Source organism: Theobroma cacao, chromosome 4 (genome assembly GCF_000208745.1).
Source record: "Theobroma cacao cultivar B97-61/B2 chromosome 4, Criollo_cocoa_genome_V2, whole genome shotgun sequence".
Taxonomy (NCBI): Eukaryota; Viridiplantae; Streptophyta; class Magnoliopsida; order Malvales; family Malvaceae; genus Theobroma; species Theobroma cacao.
In genome coordinates, this window is record NC_030853.1 from 22,998,390 (window position 1) to 23,013,775 (window position 15,386).

At 34.2% G+C, this 15,386-nt stretch overlaps 1 protein-coding gene across 1 annotated transcript; it reads right to left on the reverse strand.

Moving 5' to 3' along the window:
- On the reverse strand, positions 223-2,616 carry LOC18602242 (U-box domain-containing protein 16). The gene has a single exon (XM_007033501.2). The coding sequence runs from the start codon at positions 2,407-2,409 to the stop codon at positions 364-366; it is 2,046 nt and encodes a 681-aa protein (XP_007033563.2). The 5' UTR covers positions 2,410-2,616; the 3' UTR covers positions 223-363.

Genomic DNA, 15,386 nt, shown 5'->3' on the forward strand with positions numbered 1-15,386 from the left:
AATAACAAGTGCACAAGGACAACCACCCCAATTACTTCTAATTGCTGGCTGCAACTGCGTAAATCAGGCTAGCTTTTGTCTTTGTTCAACTAGTTAATTATATGCAGAAATCAGTGATTCTTCTGTTTTGCCACCATCACGACCTGGTTCAACAAAACAAAAACCAAGTAACTTTGATTTTATGTAGGATCAAAATATGCGAGAGTTTTTGTAACACCAAGATACGTAAACTATCAAAGAATGATCTTTCATTTGTGTAATTTACACAATTAAGTCGCAATGCAGAATATCAGAAATTTCCATCAATCATTTACAAATTTAAGATGCAAGAAAGATAAAAAGAATGAAACAAATGTTATCCACTTATGCTGGCAACACTATTCTGGATGTACTGACGGTGGTGGTCATCATGCTCGAACTGTCCACAGCATTAATATCCAAACCAGCGGCCCATCTCCGAAGAATCCTCAGCAGCGTCGCCGCCTTCCGTCTCGCTCTCACAGTTCCTGTCCCCATCACCTCCCATATAATCCTTTCGATCCCAGGAATTGCCGCCAACTCTGCAACAACCTCCGACCCCCCTTTTCGACATATAGTAACCAAAGCAGCCGCCGCACTCTCCCTCGCAGTATCCGATCCTTCCCTCAAAATAACACCCAGTTTCCTGATCGCACTGTAAGCCGCCGCAATCGCCTGCAATCCACCTCTCTTCACCACTGCCTCGAGTATTGTCACTGCCTCTTCCGGTAACTCGTTGATGACTCCGCTCACCACCTCTATCACCCCTCCTTCAACCAACCTCCCAACAGTCTCCCTATCTCCCGCCAAATTCAAAATTGCCACGAGCGCATCCCTTTTCGAGCTAGTGGGCCCGTCTTTCGCCAAGTCCATCAGTCCCTTGATGACACGTGTCTTCCTCCCTAGCCTCTTCCTGTACGCGTGCACACCAGATAAGCTGAATATTGTAGCCGCCGCATTTCCTTTGGCTTCCCAGCTGGCACCCGAACGTAACACTTCAATGACGCCGTTTAAAGCTCCGTCAGTTTCCATGATCCTCGTTTTGTTTGCTTCCAAGATAGAAAGATTAAGAATCGTGGTAACGGCGTTGACTTGGAGACATGGGTGGTCGGAGCCTACAGCCGAACCTAGATATCTGACGAGGATGGGAATAGCTCCAGCTTCGGCAATGCAGGCTCGGCTATCCGAGTCAGTTTTGGCAAGGGCACGAAGCTCGTAAATGACGCCGTTGGCCGCCTCCATGGATTGAGAAACCGAAAGTTTGTTAACCAAAAAGGACACCGTCATTTTCGTAGCTTCTAAGGCAGCTTTGGTGGCTTTAACGCCGTTAACTTTTTCGTTACTTCCCGCGGTTTCAAACGGAATTCTTTGCTCACGGCACCACATCGCTATAAGATTCCTTAAAGAGCGGTTGGGGATGAGGCTGATGTGGGCCAGGGTCTGACCTGTCTTAGGACACGTGTTGTGTCCAGATTCAATCCACTGATTAATCGATTCTCGATCGTACGTCTGTCCCGATGCCACGACAACTGGGTCGCGCATGAGCTCGAGGCTTATCGGACACCGAAAGTCCGCAGGAATACTAATATCCGACATCGATTTTCGACGGCGGTGGTCTGATTTCTGCGTCGTTGAAGATCCATATAAAACACATTTAGCGTAACGAACGAGACCGATCACAGAAACAATATCTGCTTTGGATTTTTCATCCATTTGGTTCTGAATTTCTTCTTGGAGACTCTCGATTTCTTCTCTGCAACTTGAATTGTCGCGTAATCCTAAATTCTCCACAATCTGTTTGAGCCTTGAATGATCAGGTACGATCTCTTTTTTGATCTGGTCGAGCATGGCTATAACTTCTCGCATGAGAAAATCGTCTCTTGGATCTATCAAAGGTTTAGATTGCGTGCACTGCTTTCTTAACAAAACGACGAGCTCCTCCACGTCTCTACTCAAATCAACTTCTTTTACAGGGAAAATATCGAGGAGAGTGGATAATTCCAGGGTTAGCTCGTGGAAACTGTTAGCCAAAGGTTTAATTTGCAGGAGCAGCCACATCTTGCTTCCATTGGAACAATCTTCCATCAGTGTTTTTATTCTCTGTAAAACAATGTACATTTCTTCGAAGCAGAGGATGGTTGAAGGAGAGAAGAAATTAGAAACAGGATTTCGAAGCGGCTCCTCGAATAAGATGGCGAGAAGCTTCGCTTTGTTTATGGTCGAAAGAGAGTTTCGTTTTAGAAGAAACTGAAGAGGTTTGAGGGAAGAGATTTCTTGAGACAAAGAAAGAAGAGACTGTACCAGGTTTAGGTCTGTTAATTTCGGAGATAAGAAGGATCCCGCCGACGGCCGCCGCTTTCTTGGTGGGAAAACTTGAGGAGAAACGGCCATGAAGGACAAAACAATATCAGAAAATTTGGAAGAATCAGAAGAAAATTTTCAGAGGACTTTCGCAAAAGAGATATCTGGGAATGGGATTGGAAGGAGAGAGGGTTAGTTCTCAGGTCTTTGAATTGAAGAAGAAGGTATAGCAGTAGTTGATTACAGAAAGAACAAGTTGTACACAAGATAGAGTTTGTCCTTTTACATTCCTATAAAAAAAAGGAAATAATAATCCAAATCGTAATTTATATATATATATATATATATATATTTTTAATAGAACAAACATGGAGCGTGATGCGGTCGGGGGTTGGATTGTTGGTTTTGTTACTTTTTTTTTTTCCTTTTTCTTTTTATTTGGTTTTTATTTTAGCGGAAAAGACGATGTTTTTGATTAGGGCGGGCCGTTTACTAGGTAAGAATTTAAAGAGTATAAAACTATTGTAAACGAATGTGCTGAGCATGCAAAGGTCCACTTTTGCAACATTGCCGGCTGCCCCCAATGATTTTTCACCTCTATTCCACGTGCCAACTTCTATTCCACGCGTGTAAGCCTAGACTGTAGACGACTAAAATTGCAAAATTGATGAAGGCTTCTATGAAGTTTAATATGTCAAAATATATAATTAGACGAATGAAGTGAAGATGAGAGGCGTTGGATCAAGTCCATAAGCAGCCGGCAGGTGAGCAGAAATATAATAGAAAAAAGAAATAATTGAATGAATATAATATTGACTTAGATACAGATAAATATCCGTAAACTATGAACTGGTAATGCTACGCACCAATCTAATCATACTGTGTGAGAAACGCGACAGTAGGTAAAGTTTGTTGTGGACTTGTTCTCGACCGTCATCCACGTTTCTCAGATTAAAATATTCGCGCATTATTTGTGCTTCTCCTTGTTTTTTAGCCTGTAAATCCAGCTATGGCATTTAGCAATAGCAAACACACTTTTTGCTTTATTTGCCTTTTTCTCTGTCCTTTTAGGAATGATGAATGGAGAGCTGCATGGATGATTAATTTTAAAGATATGATATGACCCTGGGACAGTCGATGCTGGTTGAGAATGTTAATTGGAGTTGGGACGAGGGGACCATTAAAACAATTGGCAGTAATGGTCAAACAAAGAGCACCAAAGAAAAAGAAATGCTCATAAAGAAAGCAAGTTCCAAGATGATGATGATGATGATGTACCACTTGTGGTTCCGGTGGGAGGGGGCGTTGAGAGGCTGCATCACGCCGTCATTGGAATTAATCAAAGTCAAAATCAGAGTTCATTTTAGTCTATTCATGTTAATCCAATACAGTAAAATACTATGCATAATCCTAAATTACTGGTAATTTCCAGCATGATTTATAACTTAAATCTTTATTGCTTTCACATTTTATATTTCTTTAGTATTCGTAAATATGAAAATTCTGACTCATTCAGTATATGATAAGATTTATTAAAAAATAAAATCTATTCATATTAAATATGTATTCGTCGTATCCAAATTCGAAACATAATTATTTACTTCTGCAAATTAATGATTACAAACATGAAAAGCTTGAAAGTGTTTGTTGTTAATTAGCTGTTTATGGATAAGGAATTAGTGGAAGGCTATTGATGAGTTCATTTGCTTTCTGGGTTAGATTGATAAAGAAAAAGGCACATGAATTGACTACTGTTACTGTACATTTTACTTGGCTATTGGCCTTCGTAAATTGACACTGCAAAATGTGTGGCACATGACTCCTTTGAATAGACAATTTGCCTAATTAGATTACGTTTTCATTTATAATTTAATTCCATAACGCATTAATGAGATGTGTTTCTTCGTTTGCAAAAGTCACTACTAGGTTGTTAGTGTATACCAAAAACTCATACTAAGTCTTAAGAAAGAGGGCTGCTAAAAGATTCGAAAGAGCAGCAACTTGTTTCATGTAGCATGAACCTGGTCCTCAAAGAAGACGATTCAAGTGTGAGGTCGGAAACATATTAACAAAGGGAAAATTCTATGTCAAGGAACAGAAGAAACATGTAAAATCTAGACTAGATTGATATTCAAGAGACCAGTGGCAAGAAGACCCTTGCCCCTTGGACTGATTGATTGCCATTCACGAGAACCAATCAAGTTGATTTATTCTAAGTATTACAAAACCAGAGACTATGGATTGTTTGATTGCTCTTAGATTAAGGAAGCTTTCAACCAGGTGTTGACGGCTTCTTCGATTAGTAATAATTAACAAGCTGATGGAATGGGTAATCTGAGTTTCGTTTATAATAAATTTAAGTTTTATTATGTAAATCTTCGGCAGCTATCTTTTTCAATTTTCAGACTTGCCTTGGATGTTCATATATATGACATGTGGAGGGAATTGAACCATTAGGAAGCATTCCAAAGAGTAGCTACAACAATTATATTTCATCAATTGCAGCTGGTAACGAAGTTAGGCGCAATAGCTTTTCCTAATTTTTTTTTTTAAGTCTATTAACAGAAGTTTTTTCTCAAAGAGTAGGGCTTTTTAAATTAGATTCCTTAACTCATCAAAACTCTGTTTGGGTTTTCTGGTTTGCTAGCTTTCTCTTTTGCTGGTGGCAGAAGTCATAATCATGATTAGTTGGTGGCCTAGATCAACTTCTGCTTTCATTCTTGGCAGCCTCCTAGTGTAGCGTGCTTCATGCTTTCTTTCGGATTAATGAAAATTTGAGTTACTCAGAGACAAAGAATACAGTAGAAAACAGAACCCATGATCTTCCTAAAGAGAAATGAAGATACAATACTCATAGATGTAACTAAGAAATTGACTTATAAAGCAAAAGTTTGTGGATATCATCACTACTTAGTGAAACTCTACTGTTTACAGGCTGCTGTTAGCAAAAGTTCCTAGTGCATCCAGAGTCAGCTAGTCCAAGTCATGTGCAATATGAGATCAGTTTCTTCAAATGCGAGAATTATACAAGTTTGGTCTTCCAAAAACTAAGCCATTGAGGTCCCTTCAATATTTTAAAGTTTTGTTACGGATGATGGGGCAAGGGTTCAAGGTAATGTAGAGTGCACGTTCTTAGTTTCAGGTCTCCAGGACACTTGAGATTTTGCTTTTTCGCTCACTGTAACCTTACAAGTCACCCTGTTTCTGATAAATTGTTTAATCAGTAATTTCTTTTCAAAAACGAAAAAAAGAGACTGTCTTAGTCTTATCACCTTCAATTAATGAGCTGATAGTTTCCTGTAATCCTGTCTAAAATAGATATGAAAATTCATTTCTGCCATAACATCTTCAAAAAGATTCACACATCCATGAGCTGGGTCGATAGTGAGTATTAGACTTGGACCATTTAGATGGACATGATGTTATTAGAATTATTGATGCATTGCTAAGCTATATGGTGATAATGCCATTTAAACTGCCTTTGCTCTTGGTCTCAACTACCATCATGATTAAGCAAGCGACATGCTGACCCTAGCATGAGCGAATATTTTTCCCCTTCTCTTGTTTATGCTCTCCCTCTACCAACCGGCCAAAGTGAGGTATAAAATTACTGAACAGATTTAGTTGCTTCTTACTCAAGTCAATTCAACTGAAGCAAGGCTTATGAAGAAAGGCAGGTAAATGTTGGTTAATGGTCGATTATTTCCACATTTAAATGAGCAAGAGGGTGATCGAAGAATGCTGTAACTCGCTCAGGTGATGTTTACCTATCACTAGAAAACCCTTTCTTTCTTGTTGGGTTTATTTTCTTGTGCCATTATGGAACATGGTAGGTTTCCTTTGATATTATAAATAGGGGTGAGACTATTTTTACTTGTGATTTGAGTATTTTTTTAAAAAAATTAATATTGTCACGTGAGTAAAATGTGAGAGTCACATATCAATAAATACGATTAACTTGCATGAGAGAAAAAAAAAAGTGTAAAAATAGAATCATTTTATAAGTATAAGATTAATTATTATATACATCTCATAGTCTCTACTGTTAGAGTTTGACTTAACATTGAAAAGAGAATCCAAATTGAAAAACACTTAATAAATTTGGATAAATTTTATCCATGGTCCTTATAACCCTTTACTATAATTCTATTTTAATTCTTAATCTCTTATTTGATCAATTTGAATTTTTAACTTTTTAAAATGGTTTCATTCTAATCGTTATGTCACATTATTCCATAATTAAGAAAAATATCCATATATCATGTCAATGTAATGTTGAGGTTATAGTAAGGACATTAAACAGAAAATTCCAATGAAATCAATTTAAAAGTTAAAGATGTAAATAGGACAATTTAAATCTTAGAAATCAAAAATAAAAAGCTAGAGATCATAAGTTAAATTTACTCTAATAAATCTATTCATATAATGAACAAGCTTGAAGTTTTGAGAAAGTTTGAGAAAGCAGTGTCAGTAGGATTTAAAGAATAAAAATGAGGCTTCGGATTTGCACTTGGGCTTGTGCCGAGGTGTGTATATTGTGCCCAACACATAAAAGCTCGTATTTGTGTTTTAAGAAACTGTGAAAATGAGCTAGCCATGGCCCAAGTCAAGCATTATTGGATATGCAGTGTGGGCTTATTTGGGCCCAGACTAGGAAATGTTGCTTATTGGGTTTAAAGGAACTCGACTCCCTTTCGGTAGCCCATAAATTATAGGTTAAATAGATTGGCTCATTTCAATCATTGTTCCAAATTCCAATTATCGGTTAAAGAGTATATAATAATAAAGTATTATAAATATATATATATGTAAATGTCTATTATCTTACAAATTAAGAGTTCAAACCAGATTAGGTAATCCAGATAGACCAAATAATCTATTAGGCTAAATATAGAAGTGTAATATGATTTAATTATGTATATCTAGAATTAGATGTAAATTAGATTAAAATTAAGATTTAAATTAAATATTATCCATTCAAATTAAATCTTTTAGCATTATCTTTATTTTCTATCTAAATAAGGAATTATTAACTTTTAAATAATCGTTCATTTCATTTGTAAGAATAAAATTAAAATTTCTTACTTTGTTAATACTTTCACCCATAATTATTCTTTCAAATTTTATTTGGTAATGTAAAAAAAATCTTTCTTGTTCATTTATTATTGTTATTATCTATTTAAAATATCTTGTATTCATATTTATTTCTCTTTGACCTAACCACTGTAAGTGGAAGTTTCCCATGTCCTTCGCTTTTAATTCCCCCTGAAAATTTCATTTATTTCGCTTCCACCAAGCAACCTGATAAGAGATTTCTCGAAATATCTCTATATCTCTTTCTCTTTCCCTCTCATAATAATAATAATAATAAAAGAATGAATAATTGTCCTACATATTAAATACTCTTCAGAGTGGCCCATATATACAGAATTGAATAATGAGATTTACAGGAAAGAGATGGTAATGTTGAATTACATTCAACACCAAGTTCATGACAACACTATTTAGCGGGCCTTAATTTGCCTGGTTATTAATTTAGATTAACATATGTTCACTCTTCTTATAATTTAATTAAGCGGACCTTTAACACCAACTTTGAGCTCTCTCTTGAGAAGCCAATTACACACCAGATTTTTATTCTCCTTCTCTTTGCTTCTCCATTCAGGAAAAGATACGCAAGCCATACAACAAAATCATTTAACAATCTGTCAGCTCTCTTACCAACTCAATTTATTTATTTAAACTCTTCAAGAGTACATATAAAATCATTAACTTCATGTCACCATCTCAACAAGCATGCAAACACTACCATTGTTGCTTGTGGACGTGCATTCTCTTGTTGAATTTTTATGACAGCAAATTAAACTAAGCAAGTAAGGACATTGTTATGATTAATTAATTCTTTTTCTTTCTCTCTGAATGTAGGAAATAATTGCGATAATGAAAGAGAAGGAGCTAGAGGAAACCTTTTGGATGATCCGAATGGACAATTGAATCACCAATCCGCCACAATCCAGTGTTGTCGGAGTAAAACAACTGCCTTTATGGAGCATCCAATGGACATCAAACACTGCTTAATTTGCCGCATATTCCATTTTTTATGGAGATATTACACATTGCATTTCATATTCTATAATAATATTAATTATCTCCTGACTTAGTTACATATTATTGTTATTTTTTTAATTGAAAAAGAGAAATTTAAATTTTATTTTTTAAGTAAGAGATAATATACTAATTAATAAATTAAAGGTTCTGGTACTATGTACCACTGTTCGGTTACTATTAGCTTGTTAATTACTCTGTCCTATCTTGACAAAGGCAAAGAAAAAGATACTGCGGCAGGTGTTTCTGTGATAATCTGATTGGTTTTTCTGATTAGTCCAGGAGGGTATGTATACATGGAAGGCTAATATCAGCTACAACTCCTTCTGATTTGATGGACCATGAATGGGCCTTTTTTAGCAAATAAATAAATAGTGCAGATGGCGGCGATAACTGCAATGTTGAATTATTGGAAATGTGATGACGGTTTTTCCTTTTTGGGGTAATAGATGATATGGATTTGTCCTCAAAAATCCCAAGGGAGATTTTGCATTTAGGCTTTAGGATTAGATAACCCATCCGGTTCCCTCAGAGCCACCTTTAACTGTTTGAATTTGTAGGCATTCTGTAATGGGGCAACTCGAAAGCCTGTCAACCAGTTTGACACATTCATTTACATCCAAAAAAATAAAAAACCTCGAGTACTGAAAAAAAATCAGCCATACAAAGCTCCAACAATTGCCTATTATGACAAATGTTATAGTTTTTTCATTATTTTTAAGCTAAATCACTAGTCAATTACATTTGCTCAAGATCTGGAATGTCCTCATAAAGTCAGTCGGAAAGTAGACACAAGCTAAATATCCAATCTTCTATCTTCTCATTTTCTCTCCTTTACTTTCTGTTTTTTTTTTAAAAAAGAAAATTGGATAGGGTTGGCCTTAGGTCCAAATTGGTTAAATAATACGATCAATCTGTATATTTTATTAAAAATTTAGATTTAGTTTTTATACAATAATTTGTATAAATTAAATTTTTATATATTTTTAATTTATTAATTTTAATCATTAATTTTATTATTGCTAAATTTTCACAATTAAGTATTATGACATGACATTTTAATTAAGCTGATGTGATATTTTTTACTAACATGACATTGATTATGTGCTAATATGATGAAAATATTGACATGACACATGTTGACCTGGTAAAAATATCGATGTGACAATTGTTGATAAAGATTTTTTTAAAATTAAGATTTTAATTACTTGTAAATAAAAAATAAATGTTACAAATAGGTTGATGAAATGGTACAAAGATTAATAAACTTATGCTTTTTTTTTTTTTGAAGTAGAGTAATTTCATTGCAAATATAGGAATCTATACAAAAGTCTCCCAACAAGAGGAGAGACAGCCCAACGCTTGCAACAACGAAAAAACCAGGATGGCTGCAAAAGACCTTCACACAGAACCGATTGCCTATGAGAAGCCATACTCACACCTTCTGTCGGCAACAAGAAATCAGAGCCATACCCACAGGCTTGAAGTTTGGAGCATCTTTACCTTCAACCTAACATAGCCCTTCCACCAATTTAAAAAAAAAAAATACAGAGCCATTCCACCAATCTTTAGCTGAAGGTATGGTCAAAATAGAATCAATTGCTGGCCCAAAAAGCAAAACTAGTACGCACATTGGATATATTGCTAAACAACTTGATAATTTGGTTGATTTATTTATCGAACCCTTTATTGCCTCTAGTGTCCTTCGGGCGATTCTTTGCAAGCTTTGCTCCATTTTTCTTGCCTGTTGGAATGGCTTTTATAAGGATAACATATACGCTTCCCTTTCATGATTTTCGAAGTAATATGGAGAAAGGAAACATTTTTCGGACAAAGATAACACAAAAATAGAAAAAATCTCTCCTTTTTCTTTGTCCTTTTCTAAAATCCCAATCCCAATTCATGTTTCAAGTCCCTTAAATAATACAGTTTCAAACCCCTCCAAACAAAATAGAGCAGGGACTCTGATTAGATATACTCACTTTCTTATTTTTTTTAATTTGATTTAAATTTTGTAGTTTTTTTTTTTAATTTTGGAGCTGAAAAAAGAATTCTAATTTTTTTCAATTATTTTTTTTGAAAAGAAAAATATGTTTTTTATATGTTTGAGACTTCCTGTATGCAAATTTTTATCTATTTTTCCTTCCAATTGACATTTTAATTAATACCATTTTCTGAATGGTGGATGTTGATTTTGTTTGCCTAGTTGATTTTTTTATATATGTCACGTAACAATTGTCACAGGCCAAAACTTAAACCAAACCTCATACGGTTTTAAACTCTAAAGATAGAGCTTAAGTCTATAAATCATGACTTTTCCAACTCAAAAGATATGCTTAATAGTTAATGAAAAACTGATGTTTATATACCTATTTGTTACAAATATGAGATTCGTGACAACAATTGCCATGTCAATATTTTCACTGTGTCAACATAATCAATATCACATCATCACATAATCAATGCGACATCAATAATAAATATCACGTCAATATGGTCAAAATGTCATATTAACATAGTTAATAGTAAAAATTTAACAATGCTAGAATTAGTGATTGAAATTAACAAATTAAAAGAGTTCAAGAATTCAATTTACACAAATTATAATACAAAAACTAAATTTATATTTTTTATAAAATACTAAAACTAATTATACAATTTAACCATTCAAATACAACGAAACTTACAATCTCTTTCATCTCATATTCAAAAAATTTCAAATTTTAATAGTTAGAACAGGTTAAATTGTGAAGATATTTTTACTTTGGGGCTGGTGGTGGCCTATGGGCGGAAATATGAACCACATGGTTCACTTTCATGATGTTGAGTTAGACTTGGAACTATTTTTTATGCATGCAAACGTAGACCACATGGTTCATTTTCGTAGAATTAAGGAAGCAGGAAAGGGGCAGGCACATAATATGATGTTATCATAAATGAGGGTTTGGAGTATTATGGATAAGGAGACAAAAACCGAATGAGAGGTTGGGTCCGCTTTATGACAAAATATAGAAGCATCTGATTCTTCACGTGACATGTCATACTTTGATACAAAACCTTAATGCTTGCCCATAGAATCATTCCGTCGGACCAATGCAAACAGGTATATATATATCTTTCGCTCTTAATCTGTCTTCGATTTTCTTATTTTGGATGAAAAAAGTTAGGTTAAAATGGAATCGTAGAAAACGGTGACTTTTCAACTATGGAATGGAGCACTGCTAGCTTTGCTTTGTAGGGATGGAAAGGAAGAAGACGAGGAATATTATAGTTTGATTACTATGCTAGAAAACAATAAAATATGTTGTCTAATTAATTTGATTAAAATTTATTGCTCTTGCTTTGTTTTCAAGTTCCTATTATCAATTTAAGTCTAGATATAATAAATATAAGAGCTCTTACTCGCAAGACAATCAATATTTGGACACATTACATAGTCTTATAATAAGGGAACGTTTCATTGTATTACGACAAGGATTCTTTTTTTTTTTTTTGAAAGTTATTACGACAAGGATTCTATAGAAAGGTTATGAAGCCTTCAGTGCCGTCCCACTACTAATTCAAATATATTTTTCAATATGACGTCACATTATTAATTATGATTTTTACATTAATATCTTGATACTAGTTATGACCAAATACGTGGCGAGATTCCACTAAAATTCAGATATTTTTTGAATAATATTCTACAAAAATAGATAGATGTTTTAAGAGCGTAATAAATTGAACTTTTCAATCGAAAACCATTAGATATATAACAATTAAAATTGCAAAGTAAATCAATTGAATTGATAAATATCAATAAGTAGATATATAATAATTCAATTGAAACCATTAGATAATAATTAAAATTGAAAACTAAAACAATTACATTGATAAATATCAATAAGTAGATATATAATAAGTATAATATTTGAAAAAACTCTTAAATTGTTCAAAAAATTCAAATAAATTTTTATTCTTTTATTATATTCAATAAAATTTTTATATTTTTATTTTAGATCAATATGACCAACGGTTTATTAATTGTCGTTATTTAAAATTTTATTTGTTATTTTATACTACGTATATAGTGTAATGGAAAAATTAATTAATAATGAATAAAATAGAGAAAAAGGAGGATGAGAGGAAAGAAACGGGAGGGGACAAACCCTTGTTAACAAAATTACAAAATGGATATGAACATTCAGAAATGAGCATGAACGTTTGTGGAGAGCGACCATTACGGCAAAGCAAAGCGATATGCTCAAGGGTTGATGCCATCTTTTGTTGAAAATAGAAAATCTTCTGAAGTGTGGAGAATCATCAGTTCATCACCCTCCCCTTTCTCTCTTTATTGAATACTTCTCACAACACTTCACTAGGTTCGATTTCCTTCTTGCAAATAGGAAAAATAATTCTTTCTACAACGAGGAATGGATTGATGTTCTCATCCTCAAATCTTTGCCCTTGCAATAAACAAATAAGGATGTGTTCCAGAGTTCGATTCCTGATGTTAGAATGATTGGAATTGACAAGTCCACCTTAGAAGACAGATCTTTGATTGGGGAGTGCGGTAGTAGAATGATATGCTCACCCTTTAAATGAGACACACTTGAGTAAAATGTCCTTGATAGGCTTGTATGGAATGGCTGGACTAGTGGCTTATTCTCGGTGAAATCATTTTACAATTCAGCCCGACCCTCCTTCCCCTTGTAAACCCGAAATGGACTCGTGTTTAGGTTGGCTTTGGTTGGCAACTCCTTAAGAGGAAAAATTGCACTGAGAGGGGAGTTGGTTAAAAGGAGGTTGCTGCAGGCTAACAGTGCTATTTGTTGCCTTCTAAGTAAGAAACCGAGATAATTAGTGGTATCTTCTTCAGGTGCAAAGTCATGTTAAGTATCTGGTCCTGGCATTGTCTTCATTAGGGTGTCACTTGGCTCGGCCCTGGTGGTCCTGGTCCATTCTTCTTGCTGTGGAAACACGTACTTCCAGGTGATAAATGCAAAATAGTATGGACCATGTTTTTAAAAATAATCCAGTCAACTAAAACTACCATGTCACTTGCTGCGTTAGTCTAAAAATAGCCACGTCAACTAAAAATATCATGTAACGTGCCCCGTTAGCAGAAAAATAGTCATTTGATTATCAATTTGACGGTCCACATCATCCGTTTATGTTCAAATTTTTTTTGGAGTTCACATAACATAATGTTATATAATTAAACAAGAAATAAAAGAGTATGTCTACTATAATCATAGTAAAACCCACTTTTTCTGGAGTATAAATTTCATGATATGACGAATGTGTTATATATATATATATATATATAATATTACTTATATAGGAAGAAAGATGGATTAATACCACAGCAACTGATCAATCTGATCCATTGGTCGATTCTTATCTCCAAACCCAAGTTTCAACAGTGACAATAACCGATATGTCCCACACCCATATCCATGCCATGTGGTACTGAATCAAACTATGGAATGGTGACAACTAATTAAAAGAAAAAGATAATAGTCACCACAAAAATTTATTCTTGCGTGTGGCAGTGAGGCTGTGAAATTTGAGTAACCAATAATCATCGTCCCACAAACAGTTGAAGCATCATTTCCCATGTCCTGTCACTGCATCACGAAAGTAACAAGAGGGAGAGCCAGAAGCAGATACTCGGAATCGGAACTCCACCAGTCCAATATTCCATTGGAGATTCGCTGGCGGATTCGTGGTATTTGTGAATACATATGTATTCAAAGCAGAGAGGAAGAACAAATAAATTATACCTGTGCACTCATTTTTGAATGTCATGTTCTCAAAGTCAGGTCCACTTTTTTTTTCTTTCCCATTTCGTCCTCCCTTGGCCAGAGGATGGAATGCAGGCTTCCTCGCAATTCCTGATTTTAACCTGATTATTTTATTCACTGAGAAATCCCTTTTTTAGATAACAATTTTGCAATCCAAGGAACTGAATAAGTATTTTAAAGAGTAAGAGATAATTACTATTAATGTGTCTGTATATTATCGGTGATGTTATTAATCTCACCATAAAAAAAATCAGATAGTGACGACTTTTTTTGAAATAGAGAAAGTAATATATATACTTTTTGAAGTTCAATCAATTAACTCAATAGATTTGATTTAACTCAATATAAGCATTCCCAAAGTTTCCAACCTTAGATGGTTGGATACACTGCTTACCAAAAGGAAGATGCAATGCAATGCGTGATTGATTAACCATTAATGCAATGCTTGAAAGCACAAAGGTATCAGAATTAACAATATATATTATATATATAATTTAATCCAATAGCTGGGGTTGTAAAATGTTAACCTTGAAGTTTTCAATAAAAACTGAATAGAAGCATTCCAAAAGTTTGTAGTCGATAACATCTCCAATCTAATCAGTTAGTGAAGAAAATGATAAACTGAAAATTTTTGAAGTCAATTTCAAGCAGCCAGTTAATTTATCTAGCCCATTATTCTTAAAGGATTACTTAATATAATCATTTGCCACCTAAGAGTACTAATCAAAATGTAGAAGGGAAACAAACAAATGAGTATCAACTCACAAGAATTCCAAGTGTTTAATGATATATTTTAGAATTTTCAGTTCAAATGAGTGCGGCTTAATTAAGGGAATTTTCATCTTAACTATAATCCACTCAAATAGTACGAATTTGCCCGCTTTTCATGTGATAGTCATATTTTTTTTTTCATTTTAAAATATTATTTTCCTCTTTTTAGGCACAGTTACTTCTGTTTCAAATTAGGTCATTGTTCAGAAAGGGAAGTGTAAAATGAGGACTACTTTAATGGGATAACTTATTTGTCAGACAAATTTATTTAATAAAAAAAATAATGTTCCATTTAGTCTATATTGTTAAAAAAATATTTAATATGATACCTATACTATGAAAATATTTAATGCGATATCTAACTTTCATTTTGTCTAATAATGTAACCCAACCTCTAACACT

Excerpts from the sequence above, each read along its gene's own strand:
- LOC18602242 (XM_007033501.2), bottom strand. The coding sequence starts at position 2,409 with ATGGCCGTTTCTCCTCAAGTTTTCCCACCAAGAAAGCGGCGGCCGTCG.